This window comes from Galeopterus variegatus, unplaced genomic scaffold (assembly GCF_000696425.1).
Source record: "Galeopterus variegatus unplaced genomic scaffold, G_variegatus-3.0.2 Scaffold93, whole genome shotgun sequence".
NCBI lineage: Eukaryota > Metazoa > Chordata > Mammalia > Dermoptera > Cynocephalidae > Galeopterus > Galeopterus variegatus.
The window spans coordinates 36,670-60,736 of record NW_007726204.1 but is presented as its reverse complement, the minus strand read 5'-3'; the positions used below and the strand labels follow the sequence as shown (position 1 = coordinate 60,736).

Sequence of the window (24,067 nt, the reverse complement as noted above, 5' to 3'; positions counted from 1 at the left end):
AAAAAAAAAAAAAAAAAAAAAAAAAAAAAAAAAAAAAAAAAAAAAACTCAGGCCCAGATCAGAGTTTCTACACAACACAGGTGCACCGAGTTTCAGAGCCGGAAGTACCTATAAGGTCAATCATTAAACCCTGAACTGCACAAAATGTTTTCCCTGGGGAAACAGCAGCAAAGCAGCAATTTAGGTCAACCACACAGTTCAAATACTGGTTCCCACAGGAAGTTCCCCCGTTAGAAGTAAGCAAAGGACAAATAATTAGTTCTGGCCCAGGCACACCACCAATGCCTTGGGGCCCACCAGGGGACGTGAGGCATGAGGCCAGGGGCAGGACTCCCACCCACAACCACTCACACCACCAGCACCTTGGGGCCCCACCCAGGAACCCAAGGATTGGAGCCAGGGACTGGATCCCACTCCGACATCCAGGCACACCACCAACGCCTCGGGGCCTGCTCAGGGACCCGGGCCACGGAGAATGGGACCGGACCTCCCTCCCACAACCAGGCTTACCATGTCAGTGCATTGGGGCCTACCCGGGGACCTTGGGCATGGAGAAGGGTACCGGACCCCCCTCCCACACCCAGGCACACTGTGCCAGCGCCTCAGGACCCACTCGAGGACCTGGGGTATGGAGCTGGGGATTGGACATTCTCCACAACCAGGCACACCGCCAGCGCCAAGGTGCATGCCAAAATCATCTTCTCCATGTGGGTGGCCCACCACAGCCACCACTATAACTATGGCTGCCCTGAAGGCGGCTAGACACCACAAACACCACGCAGATCATCTGCCAGTCACTGGAGTGTCGACAGAAGAAGCATCTGCTCTGTAGTAATATTGGGGGACCTGACCACACCTCTCAGCATTGGACAGATCATCTAGGCAACAAATCAATAGAGTAACTATTACTCTTTCAGAGGGTAAGAAGAAATGTAGAGTAGTTAGAGGGGGGAGGGGCAGGAGGAGGGGGAGGGTGAGATTGGACAAGAGGCATAAAGAATAATTATGATTTGTAACAATACATATGCTAGTAATATTGATTTGATCAACATGTCTCAGTGTTGAACCCCCCAAATTTGTATAACCAATTTTGATTCAATAAAAATTAAAAAATAAAATAAATAAAAATTTTTAAAAATCTAAAAAAAAAAAAAAGTCAGACATACACAAACATATACAACCAGTCATGAATTTTGCCTGTACCACACAGACATCTACACTCAGTCACAGACCCACTATCATACACACACTCAAGGATTCACCTATCACAGAGGTTTCAATTCCTTGCTGTTTATTTGCACACATTGTACAAAAAAAAAATAAACTCAGCCTTGGGTCTGAGTCAGGGCTGCAGTTCCATAAATAGGGGATGAGAGGAAATAACTTAAGATAGAGATGGGGCTTAGTGCATAAATAAAGTCTGGGGTCCCACACAGGCTGGGGGTGGGTTCAGATTCTCAGACACACAGGTCTCCACTGGCGACACATTTCAGGTCCCGTGTGAGGAGGCGGAAGAGGTTGAAGGTGACAGAGGCCTCCAGGCATCCAGGGGACTCCTGTGGGGAGGAAGGGAGGGCTCAGGGGCTGCCCATTGTCTGGGCTCCCAGTTGCTCCCAAGACATGTCCCCTCTCCTTGGTCACTCACCTTGTTTGGGGCCTCCTGGAGCCGGTGCAGCCAGTGGTGGAGGCGACCTCGGGGCCTGGGGCCTGCTGTGGGCTGAGCAGGGACCTGCAGGCAGAGGGTGGGGTGTGAGGCAGGACCTGGGACAGGGGGGAGTCTGGATGGTCAGAGTCATAGACATGGATGGCCTGGGTGCCCCGACTACTCACACAGGCCTGGAGCTGGGAGTGGATGTAGTGCAGTGTGTGAAGGGGCTGGTCCAGGATGTCCCCCAGGGCCGGGTCAGTCACGGTCACCAGGACCTTCAGCGTCAGGGCCAGCTCAGCCTCCAGAGCTATGGAGCGCTCCTGCACCTGATGAGAGGTGAGAAAGGATAGGCGAGAAGGCCCAGGTAAGTGGGGCCAGGTAGGGAGTACAGTAGAAGAGGCAGATGATATGGGACATATGACTGAGACAGATGATGTGTCAAGTGAGAGGGGACAAGAGAGGGGATCATATGAGGAAGGTGTAAACGAAGAGAATTCAGGTGAGGCAGAAAGACAAAGGAGGAGACTAATGAGAGGACAAATGAAAGGGGACTCACTGGGGTCACAGGGTTTGATGGGATGGGGTGGGGGCAGGTGAGGAGAGACAGCAGGATGCATAGGAGAGCAGGGTGCATGAAGGAGCATGTGCTGGAAGATCAGTGGAAGAAAGATGATGAGGGGCATATGTGAGGGGCAGTGGTGAGGAGGACAGGTGGGGGGGACAAGGGAATCAGTGTCAAGAGTAGACAAGGAAAGGCTGAGTGGACGTGGGGCATAGGTGGGGGACAGACCAGAGACATATGGGAGAGAAAAGAAGAGAAAGATGAGAAGGAGCTAGAAAAGAGTGGAAGTGAGAGGGACAGACGAGGGAGACAGGGAAGTGAGGACAGGCAGGGTGATGATAAAAGGGATCTAGAGGAAGGACAGGATCAGGGAGCAGTTAGGAGTGACAGGGGCACAGGCCAGGTGAGGCGAGATCAGAGAGAGAAGGACAGGTGAGATAAAGAAGGTGATGGGGCTCCTGATGGAGACAGGGGACAGAGCCAAGACAAGGGGACGGGCGGCCTGACTTCTGGCTCAGACATATGGGAGAGAAAAGAAGAGAAAGATGAGAAGGAGCTAGAAAAGAGTGGAAGTGAGAGGGACAGACGAGGGAGACAGGGAAGTGAGGACAGGCAGGGTGATGATAAAAGGGATCTAGAGGAAGGACAGGATCAGGGAGCAGTTAGGAGTGACAGGGGCACAGGCCAGGTGAGGCGAGATCAGAGAGAGAAGGACAGGTGAGATAAAGAAGGTGATGGGGCTCCTGATGGAGACAGGGGACAGAGCCAAGACAAGGGGACGGGCGGCCTGACTTCTGGCTCCCCTGCAGCTGCCTCAGGTCCCAGGTCCTGGGGAAGAGGCGGGAGCTGCAGCTCCAGTTTTTCAGCAGGAGGGACTCTTCCTAGAGAGCAAGTATAGAGGTGGACAGAGGTTAGCCTACAGCAGGAGGGCCAGAAGCTAGCCCCTAGCAGCAAGGATGAAGGTTGGCCTAGCAGGAGGGCTTGAGTTTGACTCATAGCAGAAAGGATAGAGGTTAGCCACAGCTGGAAGGCCAGAGGCTAGCCCATAGCACAGGGATAGAGGCTAGCCCACAGTAGCAGGGCAGTGGCTTGGCCACAGTAGGAGGGCCACAACAGGGACTCACCAAGGCATTCTTAGCCTTCTTGAAGGCCTCCAGCTCCCGTGGCGACAGAGACTTGAACCTGCCGATGTTGCAGCCCGTCCCAGTGGTGGTGGCCTTGGAAGTGGGGAGAGGACCTGCTCTGGCCAAACCCAGCACCACAGGCATCAGCACCAGGATCCATGCTGCAGCCATGGCCAATTTGCAACTGCTTCCCTGGCTGCATGGCTCTGCTTTTTAACCAGGGTAAATGAGCAACCCTAGATGATGTGTGTAAAGTGAAAAGGCAAATGAAAATAAGAATTTTCACTTCGACTTAAAAGGAATGAGTGGATGGGGCCATTCCCTGAGCCAGGTGAGTGAACAAGTGTGGGTGGGGCCAGGTGAGCCTGGAGCTGCACCAAGAAGGAAAGAGAAACTGAAATTCAGTCCCAGGAGCCTGGAGAATCTCATTTGGTATTCCCTGGGCAGCATTTAGGACTTCCCGGGAAGTCTTCAGCTAGCTGAACTTGGGCAGCCCCTGACTAGAGGGATGGGAAGCTGGCTGCAGGACTCTCACAGCCAGGCAGGGGCTTAGGAGGGGAGGGCGTGGGCGAGGCCGCCTGAGTGGCAGAGAGACAGCTTCTGCCATTGGTTTAAGCATGCTCTGTGGACTAACTCATTTCATGTTCCTGACATTCCGGTGAGTATTTTTATGATGGTGATGGTTAATTTCAGATGTTAACTTGACTGCTTAAGGGATACCCAGATAGCTGGTAAAGCATTGTTTCTGGGTATGGCTGTGACAGTGTTTCCAGGAGAGATTGGCATTTGAATTGGAGCTCCTTATTTACTGGGGGCAAGAGTATTTCTTGGGGACTGGAAGGGATGCCTGAGGAGAGGGCAGTGAGGAGAGCTTCTAGAAGGCAGGCAGTGAGTCATCACCCCTGCGGTAATAATAATTGTGTAGCAGGTAAGAAATTGCTCTGATGTGCGGGCACTTCATGTTTTTCATTCTTTTGTTTTTTTTTTCTTAGCCGTTAGGTACAGAAAGTTATTAATCGTACTCTTCAGATCATAACACAGAATCACAACCGGCCCATGAAAGACCCTCCAAGGTTTTACCTCCCATCCCCAATTCTCATTCCACCCCTCCCCCTCACAGACACCCACTTTAATGCATTTGATATATAGCTGCAAAGATGTATCTTTATAATTTGTGATTTTGTGTGTGTGTATGTGTATTCAATTTACGTAAATGGGATTGTGCTATAAATCTTCTTCCTTTTTCTAAAACAACACCACACCTCTGAGATCTCTCCACACAGCTATGTACACCCAGTTCCTTGTTTCTAACTGCTGCATTGTATTCCATGGTGTGCCCGTAGCACTTTATCTATTCCCCCAGTGATGGACACTTGAGGTTGCCTCCAGCTCACCATCACCATAAGGCTCACATCTGTCCCCTGTGTGGGAGGTTTTCTACAATATACCGTAGCACACCAACGGACACCCCCTTACCATGTTGCCTCTGCTCACTTTTCGCTCACTTGTAGATAGGATGGGCACTTCCCACACATGCTGGCAGATTCCCACCTCTTGTGCCCGGATCTTTCTGCTTCTCCATCTGAGGCTGAGGTCTTTCTACAGTCTGCATGCAGAACAGACTGGAAGTACCAGGACTGATTCTCCCAGGAGAATTCTTCAACCAGTGAGGGTTGGGAACCAGTGAGTAAACACTGCAGCTTCCCTTTTCCTCAGTGGATCAATTCTGAGATGTGTTCTCCACGATTCCTCCATCTTCCAAGGGCCCCCTGTGTAAATAAGCTCTAGCTGTTCACAGCAGTAACCCTTCCAGGGCTGGGGCCGGGGTGATGCAAGTGAGGGAATGGGGTGCAAAATTTAAGGAGGTGCTCACTCTCAGGGTCAGGCAAGTACTCTAGATGCTCTCCTCTAGTCCAGACTCTGCACCATTTATTGGCCTTTTGCTCTCCCAGTCTCAATTTACCTATTTGTGCTCCTGAGGGACATCTCCCAAATATACCACCTGTATACCCTTGGCTCAGGGTATGCTTTTTGGAGAACCCAAACTAAGACATATATTTAGGAATAGGGTTGCCAGTTCACAAAACATACCTGTGTTTATATTGTCTAATCAGTACTATTCAATAGAACTTTCTGCAGTGATGGAAATGTTCTATATCTGTACTGTCCAATATAGTCAGCACTAGCCACATGTGGCTGTTAAGTACTTAAAATTTGGCTAGTACAATGGAAGAACCGTATTTTTATTTAATTTAAATATAACTATCATACGTGGCTAGTGGCTACCATAATAGGCAGCACAGTTCTAAATACACATCACTTGCTCTCCCAAAGACCTGCACCTGTTTCCCTCCCTCTGGAAGTGCTTGAGAGTTCCTAAGAGTATATCCTGGCAATAGTGATAAGATCCTGGACCCTGAGTCTGAGCCAGGCACGATAGATGAGACTTTTGAGGTTGTAGAAAGAGATGAGTGTATTTTGGATGTGGAAGTAATGTAAATAATTTGTGGCTAGAGGGCAGACTGTGGCCGTTTTAAAACATGTCTTCAAAGTCTTTGACCCTTGCTCCATTGAGAAGTGGATCTGTCCCTTCCCTTGAATCTGGGCTTGCTTTAGTGACTCATGTATAACCACAGGTGCTGCATGACCTCCAAAGCTCAGTCAGAAAAGGGTAGGCAGGGGCTGGCCCGGTGACGCACTGCTACAGTGCACCGCTTGGGAGTGCGGCGGCGCTCCCGCCAAGGGTTCGGATCCCACATACAGACCGGCCGCTCACTGGCTGAGCGAGGTGCGGGCGCAACACCGAGGGTTGCAATCCCATTGCCGGTCCTGGTCCGGTACGGGCGCCGGTCACAAAAAAAGACAAAAAGGAAAAAAAAAAAAAGAAAGAAAGAAAAGGGTAGGCAGCTTCTGCTTGGTTTTCTTGAGACTCTTCTCTGTGGCAGGCCAGAATGAGAAGGCTGATTACCCTGAGGCCACCATGCTCCCACCCTCCCTTGGCGTTGACTGCCAACCATTTTGGATTTGAGTCATCTTGGATGTCCAGCCCAGCTTTCAAGTCCCCTAAACTATGATAGAGGCTCTATCACCTCTAATCCCCACCTCACCAAAGACCCTACACAGACACATTTCCTCTACTGCTCTTCTGCCTCTGGGGCCCAGGGAACAAAAGAATTATATATGCATACATATATACAATCTCCCCTTTTATATACAACTGGGATTAGTGTGTGTGTGTGTGTGTGTGTGTGTGTGTGTGTGTGGTTACAATTATTATGTAGCAAATTACCCAAAACTTATGATTCAACCACTGTACAAGGTGACTGGCACCAGGAATGTGTGAACAGAGTTCTGATTATTGCCTTGATAATGACAAGATTTAAGTAGGAACCAGAGTCTCATTACGTAATATCCCCAATGTCCAGGATGAAAGAGAAAATAACTCATTATACTCATCATTTGAAGAACCAGAAAACTCTCAAGTAGAATGGGAAAAGCCAATCAATAGATGCCAACACCAAGAAGACATAAATATTGGAATTATCTGATGGGAATTTTAAAGTAACTATTGTAAAAATGCTTCAACAGCAATCATGAACACTCTTGAAAAAGATTAAAAAAATAGAAAGTCTGAGCAAAGATATAAAAAACTGAATGGAAATTGTAGAACTGAAAAATACAAGAACTGAAATAAAATTCACTGGAAGGACCAAATAGCAGAATGGAATTGACAGAGGAAAGAATCAGCAAACTTGAAGAAATATCAATAGAAATTATACATTCTGAACAACAGAGAGTAAGTAGTAAATAGATTGAAGTCTAAACAAAAGAGAGAAAATAGATTTTTAAAAACAAAAAGAGCCTCAGAGACATTTGGGACAATAACAAAAAAATCTAACATTCACATCTCTAAAGTTCCAGAAGAACAGAAAGAAGGTGGGTCTGAAAAAAATATGAGGAAATAATGGCTGAAAATTCCCCTAATTTGGCAAAATATATAAACTTACAGATTGAAGAAGCCAACCAAGCCTCAATGGGGATAAACACAAATAAATCCAAGAAATCCACACTCAGGCACATTATAATCAAACTTTTGAAAACTAACAACAAAGAAAGAATGTTGAAAGGAATCAGAGAGAAAAGATACATTACATTTTATGTTGGTGGGGTGGGGTGGGGAGCAATACTTTGGTTGACAGAAAATTTCTCTTCAGAAACTGTGGAGGCCAAACAAAAGTGGCACAACATTGTTTAAATGCTGAAAAAAAAGAACTGGCAACCCAGACTACTGGTTGTTTTTTTTTTTTTTTTTTTTTTTTTTTTTGTCCTTTTCTGTGACCGGCCACACTGTGCTCAGCCAGTAGGTACATCGCACCGGCCATCCCTATATAGGATCCGAACCCACGGCAGGAGCGCTACCGCGCTCCCAGCACCGCACCCTCCCGAGTGCGCCACCGGCTCGGCCCAACCCAGACCTCTTTATCCAGTAAAAATATCTGTTAGGAGATAAAGTGAAATAAATACATTTTAAAAATGGAGAAAATGAAGAGAATTTATCAGCAAACCTGTCTTTAAAAAATTGTGAAGGAAGTTCTTCAACAGAAAGAAATTAAAAACTGAAAAAACCTTGAAATATCAGGAATGAAAAAGGCCTACGGAACAAGTAAATATATAGGTAAATATAATAGACTATCCTCTCAAGTTTTAAAAATAATTTTAGATGTTTTAAAGGAAATTCTACTATTGTCTGATGCTATTCACAATGTATTTAAAAAGATATCTATATATTTATAAATCAGGGAGGATAAAAAGACCTAAATAGAAATAAATTTCCTGCATCTTATTTTAAGTTGTAAATATCAATACTATTACACTGTGATAAGTTTTATGTATATTGTAATCCTAGAGCAACCACTAAAAAATTGTACAAAGAGATACACTAAAAAATACTGTAAATAAAGCAAAATGGAACACTAAAAAATGTAAAGGTAATTTACAGGAAGGCAGGAAAAAGAAGAATGAAAAGCAAAAGGAACAGAAAATAAAAGATGTCAGACTTAAGTTCTAACAATATCAGTAATTACATTAAATGTAAGTGGTCTATGTACAGACATAGATTGGCAGAATACAGTTTTAAGAACTATATGCTGCCTACAGGAAACTCATTTCAAATATAATGACATAGGTAGATTAAAAGTAAATGAATGGAAAAAGATAACAATCAAGAGAAAGCTGGAGTGACTGCACAAATACCAGATAAAGTAGGCTTTAGGAAACTAATAAAGAAAATTATCAGAGATAGGATAGTACATAATGATAAAAGGGTGAGTGCACAAAAGGGTATAATGATCCTAAATGTGTATGCACCAAATAATAGAGCTTCAATATACATTAAGAAAAAACCAACAGAACTGAAAGGAGAAATAGACAAATACACAATTATAGCTGTGTATTTCAATATCCCTCTCTCAGAATGACTAGAAAGAAAGTCATCAAGGATATAGTAGACTGAACAATACCATAACCAAAAGGATCTAATTGATATTTATAGAATATTCTATTCAATAACTATAGACTATACCTTCTTTTCAAGTGTACATGGAACATTAGACAAGATAGACCATATACTGGGTAGTAAAACCAACCTCAACAAATTCAAAGTAACTGAAATAATACAGAATATATTCTCTCACTACGATAAAGCCAAAGTAGAAATCAATAACAAAAGACAATAGGAAACTCTTCAGGCACTTGGAAATTAAACAATGCACTGCCGAGCAATCTATGGGTCAATGAAGATATCACAAAACCAATTAAAAATACATTAAAATGAGGCCATTGAGAGTTCCAGTCAAGATGGCAGAATAGACAGTTCCCAGTGTCACTCTCTCCCACAAATCAACCAATTTAAAAATGTAACATCAGCCAAGCTGGGGCCACTGGAGCACAGGGGAAGAGGAGGAGAGACCTACAGAGTTTATGAAGGTGGGAGAATCACTATGAGAGAAGGAAAAAACTGCTCTGAGTGTTTTGGGCTGCAGCCGCTTTAATGCTGGAGCTGATGAGTGCATGGAGCAGGAGCCAGCAGAAGCCACAGCTGTGCCCTTCAGATGGAGTTTCTTGGAGGCAGCAGGGAAGAAGAGGGCCTTGGCAGCCTCCAGGACAGCAGGACCACTAATAGGGTTCCCATGGACCCACAGAGGAGTGAGGAGCCAGAACAAGTGAAAAAAGGGAGCCATTCAGAGGCTGGTGAGTCATCACAAAGGACCAGCACAGGGCCATTCCATGGGAAGTATTTGGGGCATATGTGGTGGAGGAGACGGGCCCACCAGGAGAACACTGTGATATAGCAAGGACAGCCGACCCACCCCCCAATCAGCACAGGACCACTCAGAGGAGACTGGTCAGGAATGCAGAATTGCATGGGATGCAGTTTGATGAAAAAACTCAGGCCTAGATCAGAGTTTCTATACAACCCAGATCCAACAGGTCTCTGGAGAGCTGGAAGTACATATAAGGTCAACCATTAAACCCCGAGTCACACAAAAAGCCTTCCCTAGGGAAACAGCAGCAAAGCAGCAATTTAGCTCAACCACACAGCTCAAGTAGTGGTTCCCACAGGAGGTTCCCCATTTTAGATGTAAGCAAGGGACAAAAAATTAGTTCCAGCCAGGCACACCACTAATGCCTTGGGGTCTGCCTGGTGACCCAGGGCATGGAGAAGGGGACTGGAACCCCACTCCTACAACCAGGTACACCACACCAGGCACCTCAGTGCCAGCCCAGTGACTTGAGGCATGGAGCAGGGGAGCAGACCCCCCCCTCCCAAAACCAGGCACACTAAGGAGCATGCCAAAACATCACCTCCATGTGGGTGGCCCACCACAGCCACCACAAGAACCATGGCTGCTAGGAAAGCAGCTAGATGCCACAACTGCCACGCAGATGGTCTGCCAACCACTGGAGTGCATTGACACAAGGAGAGTCACCAGCAGAAATAAAGAAAAGAAGAGGATGTCTCTCTCCACATAGCCCATTTCAGAGTGACAGAAGAAGCATCTGCTCTATGATAATATTGGGGGACCTGATCACACCTCTCAGCATTGGATGGATCTTTTGGGCAACAGATCAACAGAGTAACCATTATTCTTTCAGAAGGAGAGAAGACATCCAGGGTAATTAGAGGGTGGAGGGGGGATACAGAGGGGAGTGGGGAGAGATTGGACAAGGGGCATAAAGAACAATTATGATTTGTAACAATATTTATGCTAGTAATATTGATTTGGTCAACATATCTTAATGTTGAACCCCCAAAATATGTATAATCAATTTTGATTCAATAAATAAAATAAATTTTAAAAAATACATTAAAATGAATGGGGATAAAAATACTACATATAGAACTGTGGGACACAGCTAAAGTAATGCTTGGAGAGAAATTTATAGCACAAAATGTTTATACTGAAAAATAGAAAGGTCTCAAATCAATAAACTAATCAAGAAAAAGAGCTAAATAAACCTAAATCAAGCAGAAGGAAATAAAAATAAATATAAGAACAGAAAGCAATGAAATAGAAAACAGAAAAACAATTTAAAAAGTTAATGAAATCAAAAGCTGGTTCTTTGAAAAGATCAATAGAATTGATAAACTTTTAACAAGACAGCAGAAAAGAGAAAAGACAGAAATGACCATTATCAGGAGTGAAAGAGGAGATATCACTACAGACCTTACAAACATTAAAAGGTTAATAAGGAGAGCTGACCAGTTAGCTCATTTGGGAGAGTGTGGTGCTGATAACATCAGGGTCAAGGGTTCAGATTCCCAGACCCGCCATCTGCCAAAAAAAAGAAAAGAAAAGGATAATAAGAGAATACTATGAAAAGTCTACGCACACACATTCAACTTAAACAAAATGGTAAATTGCTCAAGACCCGCAAACTACCAAAACTCACCTAAGATGAAATAGATAATAAGAAGTTTTATAACTATTAAAGAAATTTAATCTCTAATTAAGAAGCTTCTAAGAAAGAAATCTCCATATCTGGTTGGTTTCACTGTAGAATTCTAGCATACATTTTAAGAAGAGTTAACACCAATTCTTCACAACCTCTTCCAGAAAACAAAAAAAGGAGTCAACACTTCCAAATTCTTTTCATGAAGCCAGTAACAACTTGATTTGAAAACCAGACAAAGACAGAACAAAAATAAAGAAAAGAAAAAGAAGCAAAAAGTTTTAGCAGGGCCGGCCCGCTGGCGCACTGGATAGTGCGCCGCTTGGGAAGCGCGGTGGCGCTCCCGCCCGAGGGTTCGGATCCCACATACAGACCGGTTCCCGCTCACTGGCTGAGCAAGGCGCAGGGGCAACACCGAGGGTTGCGATCCCGTTTCCGGTCCCGGTCCGGTACGGGGGCGACACTGAGGGTTGCGATCCGTTGCCGGACACGAAAAAAGACAAAAAAAAAAAAGTTTTAGCAAATCACATCCAGCAGTAAAAAATATATATAAAATAATTATATACCCAGAGAATTGGACAGGACTCAAGTAGATACTTGTATACTTATATTTGTACACCTTTATTCTGAACAGCCAAGGGTAGAAACAACCAAGTGTCCCTCAACAGGTGAGTGGATAAACAAAATGTGGTATATACACTCAATGAAATATTATTCAGCCATAAAAAGGAATGAAATTCTTATACATGCTGCAACATGAATGATCCTTGAAAACATTATGCTAAGTGAAATAAGCCAGACACAAAAGGACAAATATTGTATAAGTCTACTTATAGGAAATATCTAGAAGAGGCAATTCATAGAGACAGAAAGTAGGTTAGAGATTCCCCAAAACTGGGGTGGAGAGGGGGGAATTATCGCTTTATGAATGTAAGTGGAATCCTACAGTATTTATCCTTTTGTGACTGTCTTATTTCTCTTAACATAATGACCTGAAGGCTCATCGTATTGTAGCATATGTCAGAATTTCCTTCTTTTTTTTTTAAAAAAAAGATGACTGGTGAGGGGATCTTAATCCTTGGCTTGGTGTTGTCAGCACCACACTCACCGAAGTGAGCCAACCAGCCATCCCTATATAGGATCCAAACCTGTGGCCTTGGTGTTCTCAGCACCGTACTCTCCCAAGTGAGCCATGGGCTGGCCCTGAGAATTTCCTTCTTTTTTGAGGCTGAATAATATTCTATTGTATGTATATATCACATTTTGCTTATCCATTCATTCATCAATGGACACTTGGTTTGCTTTTACCTTTTTATTATTGCAAATAATGCTGCTATAAACATGGGTGTACAAATATCTTTTTGAGTCCCTGCTTTCAATTCTTTGGGGTATATCCTCAGAAGTAGAATTTCTGGACCATATGGTAAGTCTACTTTTAATTTTTTTTTTTCTGACCGGTAATGGGATCGCAACCCTCGGCACGGTGGGGTCCGCACCACACTCAGCCAGTGAGTGCACCAGCCATCCCTATATAGGATCCGAACCCGCAGCCTCGGCGCTACCAGTGCTGCACTCTCCTGAGTGAGCCACAGGGCCGTCCCTCTACTTTTAATTTTTTTTTTTCTGACCGGTAATGGGATCGCAACCCTCGGCACGGTGGGGTCCGCCCCACACTCAGCCAGTGAGTGCACCAGCCATCCCTATATAGGATCCGAACCCGCAGCCTCGGCGCTACCAGTGCTGCACTCTCCTGAGTGAGCCACAGGGCCGGCCCTCTACTTTTAATTTTTTGAGGAACCATCACACAGTTTTCCATAATGGCTGCACCATTTTACATCCCACCAACAGTGTAGAAGTGTTCCAATTTCTCCATATCTTTGTCAACACTTGTTATTTTCTCTTTTTGTTTTGTTTTGTTTTAATTTTTATAGTAGCTATCCTAATGGATGTAAGGTCTCACCATTTTTATTTAACATAGTACAGAGAGTCCTAGGCAGTGCAATAAAGCAAAAATAAAGTAAAATAAAATGCACAGAGATTGAAAGGGAACACACTTATTTGTAGATGGGATGATTATGTATAAAGCCCCAAGGAGGCTATAAAAACTCCTAGAACTAATAAGTGAGTTTAGCAAGGTCACAAGATACAAGGTGAACACACAAAATCAATTATATGTATTTATACTAGCAATAAACATTTGGAAACCAAAATTAAATATACAATTCTGATTATATTTACTAAAAAAATACTTAGGTATAAATCTAACAAAACATGAATAGGATCTGTATGCTAAAAACTACAAAAACCTGATGAAAGACATCAAAGGAGATCTAAATGAAGGGAGAGACATACCATGTTCATGGATTGGAATGCTCAATGTGGTAAAAATGTCAATTCTCTTCAAACTGATGTATAATTCAGTGCAATTTCTATCAAAATCCCATGATTTTCTTGCATGTGTAGATAAGCTTATCTTAAAATTTATATGGAAAGGCAAATGAACTAGAATAGTTAAAACAATATTTTTTACAAAAAGAGACTGGGGGACTGGTGGAAGAGGTCTGGATGCGGGGCTTGGGCAGGCGGAAAGGAAGGTAGCTTCGCAGAGGGTTGCAGCGGGGCTGCATGGGATCCCTTTGCTGCCACCATGGCTGCCCAGGCCCAGCCAACAGCAGACCATGGGTGCAAGTAATCACAGGAGAAGAACGAGCGGCCCCTGGAATGTGAGCCTGGGGACAAGTTCTGTATGGAGAAGCTGAACCTGTTGTGGGAGAGGGCCCAGCAGCTTCACCTTCCCCTGTGAAGCTGGCCGAGCTCCAGCTGATCTGAAGATACCAGAAAGGGACGAACTCAACTGGAAGAAACTGAAGGCTGAAGGCTCAGATGAAGATGGGGCAAAGGAAGCAAAACCCGTACACACTCCCAGTGTCATCTTGGCCAAGCAGGGTCTGGACGGGAAGAAGGACGCCCAGCTGGTGAGTGGCAACTCCTTTGGGAGCCGCACCCAAGATGACAGTCTGGAGGATCCCAGGCTGCAGAAGTTGTGGCACAAGGTGAAGACCTCTGGGAAGTCCTCCAGTGAAGAACTGTAAAAGCTCTGGTGGGAGTTCATGCACCACGTGCACCACAAAGAGAAAGTTCACGAGAATAACGTTTTGCTGGACACCCTGAACAATGGACCTGTGGGACCTGGCCAAGTCGGCCACCTTTACTGAGAAGGAGCTGGAATCGTTTCGGGAGGAACTTAAGCACCGTGAAGCCAAAATAGAAAAGCACGACCACTGCCAGAATCAGCTGCAGATGTGTCATCAGAAGCCAAAGCACATGGAGAGCATGGGTGACCGAGAGCACAGCAGCCGGAGCGGGACGTTCGCTGCGCTGGCGCAGAAGGCCGAGGAGCCGGGCTGCACGGGAGGAAGCACTGCAGGGTCTGTGCCGCGGGGTCTGTCCCGCGGGGTCCCAAGAGCTCGGCACAGAGTTTGGAAGGCGTCGGGGCAGCCGAGGGCCTGGTGATTCTCCTACAGGCCAGCGGTTTTGGCTTTGGCAACGTCGTTTGTGCAGACAGACCCGCGGTGAATCTGGAGGGGGCTGGTCACATGTCGTGACAAGAAGGATTGTTTCAAATGACTCGCTCTGCTGCCGTGCCCCACGGAGGACTCAGTGAAGGTCGCGTTTGGGATCCGCGATCCGGTCCAGTCTCTGGTTGACAGGGACTTCCTTTTTTCATGCAAACTGGCAGTGACCAACGCAGTGAGGAACCCGACGTCCTGCTGTCTGTTGGGCCTGACACCCCGCCCCCGCCGCCCCTCCCCATGCTACGACAACATTGTTTGCATTAAAATTTTGTACATCTGCCCCTGGAAATATTATGTACAGAGTCCTTAGAAGTACGTGCAATATTGAAACAATCAAAAATAAAAATTAAAAAAAATTAAAAAGAATGTTGGAGGAATCACACTACCTAATTTTGAGACTTATTATACAGCTATGGTAATCATGACAGTGTGACATTGGTGGAATTCCACATGGATCAATGGAAGAGAAGAGAATCCAGAAATGGAGCCGCATAAGTATGTCCAAATGAATTTTTTTTTTCCTTTTTGTCTTTTTTACTGACCAGTAACGGGATCGCAACCCTCGGTGTTGCGCCCGCACCGCGCTCAGCCAGTGAGCGGGAACCGGTCTCCACATGGGATCCGAACCCTTGGTGGGAGCGCCGCCGCGCTCCCAAGCGGCGCACTCTCCAGTGCACCACCGGGCCGGCCCCAAATGAATTTTGATAAAGGTGCAAAAGCAATTCAATAGAGGAAGGATAGATTTTTCAACAAATGGTACCTGAACAATGAGGTGTCAATAGCCAAAAAGGAAGCTCAACCTAAACCTCACACCTTTAACAAAAATTAACCCAAAATGTAACCATAGATCTTAATGTAAAATGTTAAACCATAAACTTTTAGACAAAACATAGTTATGTGAGATGTTGCCATGAGGGAAAGGAAAACTATAGTATTTTTGCAACTTCTTGTAAGTCTATAGTATTTTAAAATTTTTTAAAAAATTTAAAGTTAACATTGATAAAAATGTACTGACAGAAAAAATACATACGTGTTTTTCCATTCGGCCGTAGGACTTTTCTTTTTTTCTGTTCTCCCTCCTCCCTTTCTCACTGCACCCCCCTTAGAAAACCGTCGTTACTGACAGCCTTCTCTACCTCTTATATTAAATACAGATTCACACACATATCTTGTTGTTGGTTTACAGAAGTGGTGTCAATCACAGGGTATACATCTTTCTGCAGTTTGCTTTTTTTCTGCTTAGCAGTGCTCCTGCAAACAGGCAAACTTGTCCTGGGTGGTCCTGGTAGGTCAGGTGGGAGAAATTCAAGGCAGAGGTTCTGAGGTGGGGTAGGAAGAGCTGAGCCCAGGGACTCTGAGTGGAGGGTCTCAGACCCCCTTCCTTTGCAACCCCCTCCTGCAGTGCTAGCAGGCCACCTGGGATTCTCTGGTGTGTCTCTCAGGACCCCCACAGGGGGTGCTATCATCTGCAAATCTGTGTCCCCCCCCCAACTTTATATATTGAAATCATAACCCGTAAGGTGATGGTATTAAGAGGTGGGGCCTTTGGGAGGTGACCAAGTTATGGGGACAGAGCTCTCATGAATGGAATTAATGCCGTGGCCCATTCAACCAGGTGAGGACACAGGGAGAAGTCACCGTCAATGAACCAGGAAAGCGGTCCTCACCAGATACCCGATCTGCCAGCACCTTGCTCTTGGACTTCCAGCCTCCAGAACTGGGAGAAATAAATTTCTGGTGTTGATAAGCCATCCAGTTTATGACATTTTGTTACAGCATCCCAAATGGACTAAGGTGGGGGGAGGACCCTCAAAGGCAGAGGGTGGGAGACAGGCACTGCTGTGCAGCTGAGGGTAGACAGGGGGACTGGCTCCACCGGCTTGCCATGCAGAACCTGGGATCCCACAGCCAGAACCTAACCCTGCAGAAACCTCCGTCTCCTGTGCAGCCTTCTCTGCTTGCTCCTCCTCATCTCTGCCCATTCCTCTCCCACAAGTCTGCAGACATCTGGGTGACTCCACTTGGAGCCCCTGCTCCCATGTCCCCTCCCCGCCCTGAGTTCCACAGCTCTGCCTCCCAGCCCAGGGCACCAAGAAGCCCTTAGAGGGTTGCCAAGGGACCCTGGACAGGAAACAGGAAGCCTGGGCTGGTGAAAAGGATACAGGAGAGGGGACAATTTGGGAAAGATAAAGAGGGTCAGGTCGAGGGGGACAGATAAGATAGATGTGGAGGGTTAAAAGTGAAGGGGGAAGATATGTGAGAAGTGACTGAAGAAGGGACAGGTGGGAAAGGCAGGTGAGGGAGCGGCACGTAGATGAGAAGGGTTGAGAAAGTTAAGCGAGGGGCAGGTGTTGGGACAGGCGAGTGAGAGAAGCCAGGGGAGGGGGAGAGTTGATGAGGGGCAGGTTAGAGAGGCTGGAGAGGAGAGCCAGGTGAAAGGGCCAGGTGAGGTGGGAGAGTTAGGAGTCCCACGGGACTCTCCCTCTCTCCTATCGGTCCCTTGTTTGCCCATGTCCTCACACCTCACCTGCACCTGGCCGGCCACTCAGGTATGTCTCCTCACATGTCTCCCTTCAAGCTGACCTAGTGGGTCCCTTTCCTTTCACTTGTCACCTGTCCACCTTCACCTGACCCCCACTGTCCTGCTCACCTTTGTGCCTCCCATGTACCCATCCTTTAAGCCCTTTGGCTCCTCACTTGCTGCAGCAGGTCCCAGAATTCAGGTCCTGTGGAGGGGTGGGAACCACGACCCAACCCCTGGCCTGCAGTCCTGAAGAATTCATTCATCCAATCTTTCATCAAACACTGATGAGCCTCTACTATGTGCCGGGGATGACAAAGTGTTTACTGTCTTGGTCCCTCAGGGGAGTGGGTCTGAGGACAGTGGCAGGGGAGGAGGGGGTCCCAGCCTACAGCTTGAGTGAGGGAGTGTAGACCTCAACAGTGAGAATTACCACTGTTATCTCCCCACAAGGGGAAGAGTGTGAGTCCACAGAGGACCAGAGAGAGGAATGCCAGGGCGAGAGTGCCAGGGATTAGCCTTTAGCAGGACAAGTTGGAAATCATAAACCACACGGCTATACCCAAATGAATACCCTTTACTGGACACGGCTCCAAATATGTTATCTGTGTTATCTTCCTAAGTCCTCAACACAGACTGAAGAGGTCAGACATATAACTATTTCCCATTTTCCTAAATGAGGAAACTGAGGCACAGAGGCGTGAGGTAATCTGCCCCACTCACTGTTGACGGTGGAATCAGATTCAAACCCAGGTGTGCCTGACTCCAGAGCTTGCCTCCTTAACCACCACGTGGGGAGACTCACAAGCTGGTGGCCTCTGCTGCCTTGGAGGCCTGGCGACTAGAACCTCACAATGCAGCAGCTTGTCCCGGGAGTGTGGGCTCTTGAAGGTGAGGAGACAACACTGCTCCAGCCACAGCCACCAGGACCAAGACTGGACTTTGCTGGATCACATCTGTGATCCAGATGTTGGATGGACAGACTGACAGAATAAGGACATTGCTGGAAGAGACATGGCTGGGCCATGGACTGGGGAGAGGAGTGGTACGGGCAGACAGACGGATGGATGCTGATCAGGGAGAGAGGCTGGCCTCACATAGCTCTGCCCCTAGCTTCTGTGACATAGGGATCGTGCTTCTTCTCTGCGGGTGTATTTCTCTTGAAGTCTCTGTCTCCCCTGCTGGGAGACTCTGGGTTCAGCTTTTAATTTCTTGAGTCGCAGTTTCTGGGGTTTTGCTGCTGTCCATTTTTCTAGCTCCAGCCTCTATCCTGGTGTCTGCATCTCCATTTCAGGCTACTTCAACACCTGTATTGATATCTGTATAGCTCCTGAGTCCCAAGGGGGAGGTTTTGGCCTTGCTTGGTAATTCTTAGCCTATAATAATAATAATAATAATAATAATAATAATAATAATAATAATAATAAACAGCAAACGCTCATTTGATGCATCTCCTATGTCAGACACTGTTATTATGTTAATTCATTTAATCCTTACTGCAACCTTATAATGTAGGTATTACTATTACTCCCACTTCACAGATGAGAAAACTGTGACCTCAAGAAGTTGCTTCCAAACCTCGTAGTTAATACTAAGCAGCACTGGGATTTGAGCCAAGTGCTTCTTCAACTTTAACACACATATTAATCACCTGCGGATAGCATTAAAATGCAGATTTCTGATCCTGTAGATCTGGGGTAGGGGCTGAGATTCTGCATTTCTAACACCCTCCCAAGGTGATGCAATGCTGTTGGTCTGTGGACCACACTTTGAGGAGAAAGAGTTTGACCATTACATGTTATCACCTCTTGGTATAAAGCAGTGATTCTCAAAGTGTGGTCTTCGAATCAGTATTATCGATTTCACCTGGGAACTTGCTGGTTTGCTCACTTGGTTAAAGCATGGTGCTGGTAACACCAAGGTCATGTGTTACTGGCCAGCTGCCAGAAAAAATAAATAAATAAAATAATAGAAATGCAAATTCTGATAACACCAAACACAAGGGTCAAGGGTTTGGATCCCCATACTGGCCAGCAGCCAAAAAGCAAAACAAACAAACAAAAAGAAACGCAAACTCTCTCAGCTACTGAATTGGAAACTCTGTGTGGGATTCAGCAATCTATGTTTTAGCAAGACCTCCAGCTGATTCTGATGCGCAGTAAAGTTGGGGACACTGATAGAGTATAACGATGAACACCAATCAAATTTCTGGACTGCAGCCCAGACGTTGGCAATCTTTAGAGTTCCTCAGGTGATTAGGAAACAAGCAAGGGCTGTGAACCACTGGATACACCAGAGGGACACTCCCCGATGATGCAAGAAAAGCAAATACATCAGAATTTGGAATTTGCTGCCAGGCAGGGCTGGGGAGATCCAGGTGAGCGGTGGCCAGGAGATGACAGATGGGAGACTGAATTTGAAAGAGAAACTGAAAAGGCAGAGTAAAGGAGCCTGGAATTCTTTTGGAATGAGGTCCCTGGCTGGCAAATCCTCAGAGCCCATGGAGTGGTGAGGGGAGAGGACATCACCCTGAGTCAGCCCTATTTCCTAGGGATAGCGAAGGGCACAAAGTAAGGGGACAGATGTTTTTGGAGAAATTGAGGCATGATGGAGGCACTTGGAATCTAAGGGGACAACATGTAGGATTTTGGGGGTGGTAGAAGAAAGCTAATGGGCTTGGATGGCTTGTCTCAAATGCACCCCCTAATAAATAGTGATGACAATGACTATGTTTCATGAAATGTGCTAAGTGCTTTATACCCGTGATTATATAGACTCCCCATGACAACCCTGTGCTGTGATATTGCTCTCCTTCACCACTGATGGAGTTGAGATCTCATCGTAACCATGAAGCCATGTCTCTCTCTCTCTCTCTCTCTCTCTCACACACACACACAACACACACACAAAATACCACACCATTTTCAATTCATCAGCAAATCCTGCTGGCTGTACTTTCAAAGTATTTCCAAAGTCACCCACTTCTCACCCTCTCCACACCCTCCATCCTATCCTGTTTCCTGTCACCTCCTGCCTGGACGATCACAGCAGCCTCCTCCGGGTTGCCCCATTCCCCCACACCCTGTTTCCCACATACAAGTGTACTTCAAAAAATCCATAGAAAGATTTGCATTATCTTTTAATTCTATTCTTCCATGTCCTTTTTGAAGTATCCTTGTACAATCAAGGATTACGTCCCCCTCTATTCAAAGCCCTCTCATGGCTCCCATTCCACTCAGAATAAAATCCAAGCCCCCTGCCATGCCTTACAAAGCCCTTTGAGGTCAGGACCCTCCAGGTCTTCTAACCTCACCCCGTTCTTCACTTCCCTTCTCTACCCACACTGACCTTGTTGCTGTTTCTTGAACAAATAGCCCATTCCTAGCTGTATTTGTCAAGGCTCTTAGTTGCAGACAACAGATTCCACACTGGCTAGTTTGAACAGTCAAGGGCATCAGGAAGGTCATAGATGATTGGGGAGGGCAGAGAGGCAGATTATGAAGCTAAAAACTCAGAAGATTCCCAACCACACCATTGGGCCTCTCTGGGGGGAAAAACCCTGCACCTCCTCCTGAGAACCTCTAATGGTCAGGACTGGGTTTTAAGAACCTCCCTCAAAATTGATCCCAAATAAGCAGAGGTGTCTATTGCAGTGGTCACCAGATGACTGCTGGCTGTTTTTGTGGCCACCTCCTCTTGTGGCTCACTTTTTTTTAATAGCAAAACCCAAAATTTATTGAGCACTTATTATGTCCCAGGTACTATTATTCACTTTAATTAATTCTCACAATTACCCCACAAAGTATGAATCCCAAGTAGGTATTATATATATATATTTTTTCCTCAATAGATGAGGAAACTAAGGATCAGAAAGGTAAAGCCAACTACTCAAGGTCCAACAATTTGTAGGTGGGAAAGCCAGGCTTCATACCGACCATTGTCTTATGCGTTTTATATTCCTTATCCCTACTTGACCTTATATTACTTATTTTTTGGTAATAGCTCTATCAAGATGTAATTCACATACCATAAAATTCACTCATTTAAAGTGTACAATTCAAGGGATTTTAATATATTCACAGAGTTGTGAAACCATCACCACAATCAATTTGCGAACATTTTTATCATCCCAAGAAGAAACCCCATACCCTTTAGGTGTCGCCCCCACCCCATTACTTCCCAAACTCTTCCCCCCAGCTGGTCCTAGGTAATCACTAATCTACTTTCTGTCTGTATGGATTTGCCTGTTCTGGATATTTCACATAAATTGAGTCATGCAATATGTGGTCTTTTGTGGCTAGCTTCTTTCACTTAGCACAGTGTTAAGGTTTGTCCATGTTGTAACATGTATCAGAGCTTCATTCCTTTTCATGGCTGAATAATATTCCACTGCATGCATACATTCTGCTTATCCAGTTATCAGTTCATGAACTTTTTAGTTGTTTCCACTTGTTGGCTGTTATGAATAATGCTGCTGTGGACGTTCATGTACAAGTTTTTGTGTGGACATGTGTTTGTGTTCCTCATAGGTATTGTGGCTCACTTTTGAACCCAAGCATCTGGGGGTGCATCTGACTGGTGGAGTCCAGGTCTGGAACACATCTGTTCCAGGTCACATATCTACAGAAATACCTCCTAGGTGTTAGGGAGTCTGGGAGTATGAGCTTTTTGACCTCTACCTAAGGAAAGATAGGCCTCACAGTGTATTAAATTATCAAAGTGTGAGAGGGCATTTGTGTAGGTTTTAAATTTATTACTTCTTGGCCCCAGATTCACTTTTTGTCTGCTCTTTGATAATGGAGTTAAGCCAGCCGGAAGCTTGTTCAGCCTGCAGTAGAGGCTGCTGGAGGGACACTGGCAGAGGAAGGGGCTTTTCTTCCTGGTTCCAGCATGGCTTGCTTGCCAGACTCCTAGAGAGTGTGCTTTTTCTCTCCACTGCTTTGTCCCATATGGTTTCTCCAGGGCCACGTTACTGCAAGGGACAGCTTTCTCCAGCATTTGGTCACTGCGTGCTTTCTCTCTTGACTTGGGTGGCAGCAGTGTAGCCAGCACCTCAGACAGCATGAGCCCATGTCCTGCCTGGTCACTGCTTTCACAGCCTCTCCCCAGCCCCAAGCATGGGTGTGCTGGGATGGGGGACATGGGGCTGGTTGTCTTGTAAACTGACGACCTAATCCTCATCCTGTACATCTGGCCTGGAACTGCCTTGGCTCAAGCCACACACAGAAGCAGACGAGGCTGTTGCAGAGGATGTCCTCTTCAGCTCCCAGTTCTACCAGTACTCTCGGCAGACCCCAGCTCTCTCTGTGCACCCACCCACTGCCTTGGCTAGTCTGTGGCCAGAGTGTTTTTTCTGCTCATCTGGCAACACAGTGAACTTCTCCACCATCCGGTGATGGAAGTCTGAAACCCCCTTCCAAGTTTTCCCTTTCTTGAGTATTCTTCCTCAGCTCTAGGGTACCCTTTAAAGTTTTGTTTCCACCTCTATAGTTACTCTCCTATCATTCCGTAACAGCTGTTTATTTTATTTTATTTATTTTATTTTTTGGTCTTTTGTCTTTTTCCATGTCCGGCAACGGATTGCAACCCTCAGTGTTGCCCCCGTACCAGACCGGGGACCGGCAACGGGATTGCAACCCTCGGTGCTGCTCCCATGCCTCGCTCAGCCAGTGAGCGGGAACCGGTCTGTATGGGGGATCCGAACCCTCGGGCGGGAGCGCCGCCGCGCTTCCCAAGCGGCACACTATCCAGTGCGCCACCGGGCCGGCCCAACAGCTGTTTATTTTAAACTTTCCCTGCTTAGCTTACTATGTGGTCTCCGTCTCCTGTTTGGACTCAGACTGACATAACAATCAATACATGTCGGGCAGAAGGAAATGACACATGTCCTCTCTACTACCTCAGGGCCTTTGCACTTGCAGTTCCTGAAATGCTCTTTCCCCAAATGTTTGCATGACTTGCTTCCTCACTTCATCCTTCGTCCAAATGTTACCCTGTCTAAATTCTACCACTCTCTATCCCTTTACTCTGCTATCTGTTTTCTATGTACGAGTATTTACTTTTATGTGTCTTTGTATGTCCTCTTATTTCCCCCTCCCTTCCAGTAGAATGTGAGCTTTGTGAGGGCAGGGACTGTGGTACTTTTGGTCTACAATGAATCCCCAGAACCTAAAACAATGCCTGGCATGTAGTAAATGCTTAATAAGTGTTCTTATTCATAATTTAAAATTTTATTTCAACAGAAATTAATAGCTAATTTTCTACTTTCACGTGGATTTCTAAGTGTTTCTTTTACAACTTTATCAAGTGTATTAGGGTTCTACCAGAAAAACAGAACCAGCTGTGTGTGTGTGTGTGTGTGTGTGTGTGTGTGTATCTAAATCTATATCTATATCTACATCATAATCATATCTAGAGAGAGAGACAGAGACAAAGAAAGAGAAAGAGATATGGACAGAGAGGCAGAAACACAAAGACAGAGAGACACAGGTGTTTTGCAAGGAGTTGGCTTATGCAGGAGCTGATGCTGCAGTCCACAGATGGAATTTCTTCTTCTTCAGGGAAACCTCAGTATTGCTCTTAAGTTCTTCCAGCTGATTAGATGAAATCTATCCAGATCATGGAGGATAATAATATCCTTTACTCAAGTCAATTTATTGTAGCTCTCACCACAGCTATAAAACT

General features: G+C 45.7%; 1 protein-coding gene and 1 pseudogene across 1 annotated transcript; one reads left to right on the top strand and one right to left on the bottom strand.

The window, feature by feature from the left end:
- Positions 1-1,457: 1,457 nt before the first annotated feature.
- IFNL1 (interferon, lambda 1) lies at positions 1,458-3,505 on the bottom strand. The gene is made up of 5 exons (XM_008582050.1): positions 3,335-3,505; positions 3,018-3,091; positions 1,831-1,978; positions 1,646-1,729; positions 1,458-1,556 (listed from the first exon to the last, which is right to left on the bottom strand). Exons 1-5 carry the CDS (start codon positions 3,503-3,505, stop codon positions 1,458-1,460), a joined length of 576 nt encoding a protein of 191 aa, XP_008580272.1.
- Positions 3,506-13,934: 10,429 nt separating this feature from the next.
- Positions 13,935-14,502, top strand: LOC103598488 (annotated as a pseudogene).
- Positions 14,503-24,067: the final 9,565 nt, after the last annotated feature.

Coding starts and splice junctions, on each gene's coding strand:
- IFNL1 (XM_008582050.1), bottom strand. CDS start 3,505: ATGGCTGCAGCATGGATCCTGGTGCTGATGCCTGTGGTGCTGGGTTTG. Junction 1,979..3,017: donor ACCTGGGACCTGAGGCAGCT/GCAGGGGAGCCA, acceptor TCTCACCTCTCA/TCAGGTGCAGGAGCGCTCCA. Junction 1,557..1,645: donor TCCAGGAGGCCCCAAACAAG/GTGAGTGACCAA, acceptor TCCTCCCCACAG/GAGTCCCCTGGATGCCTGGA.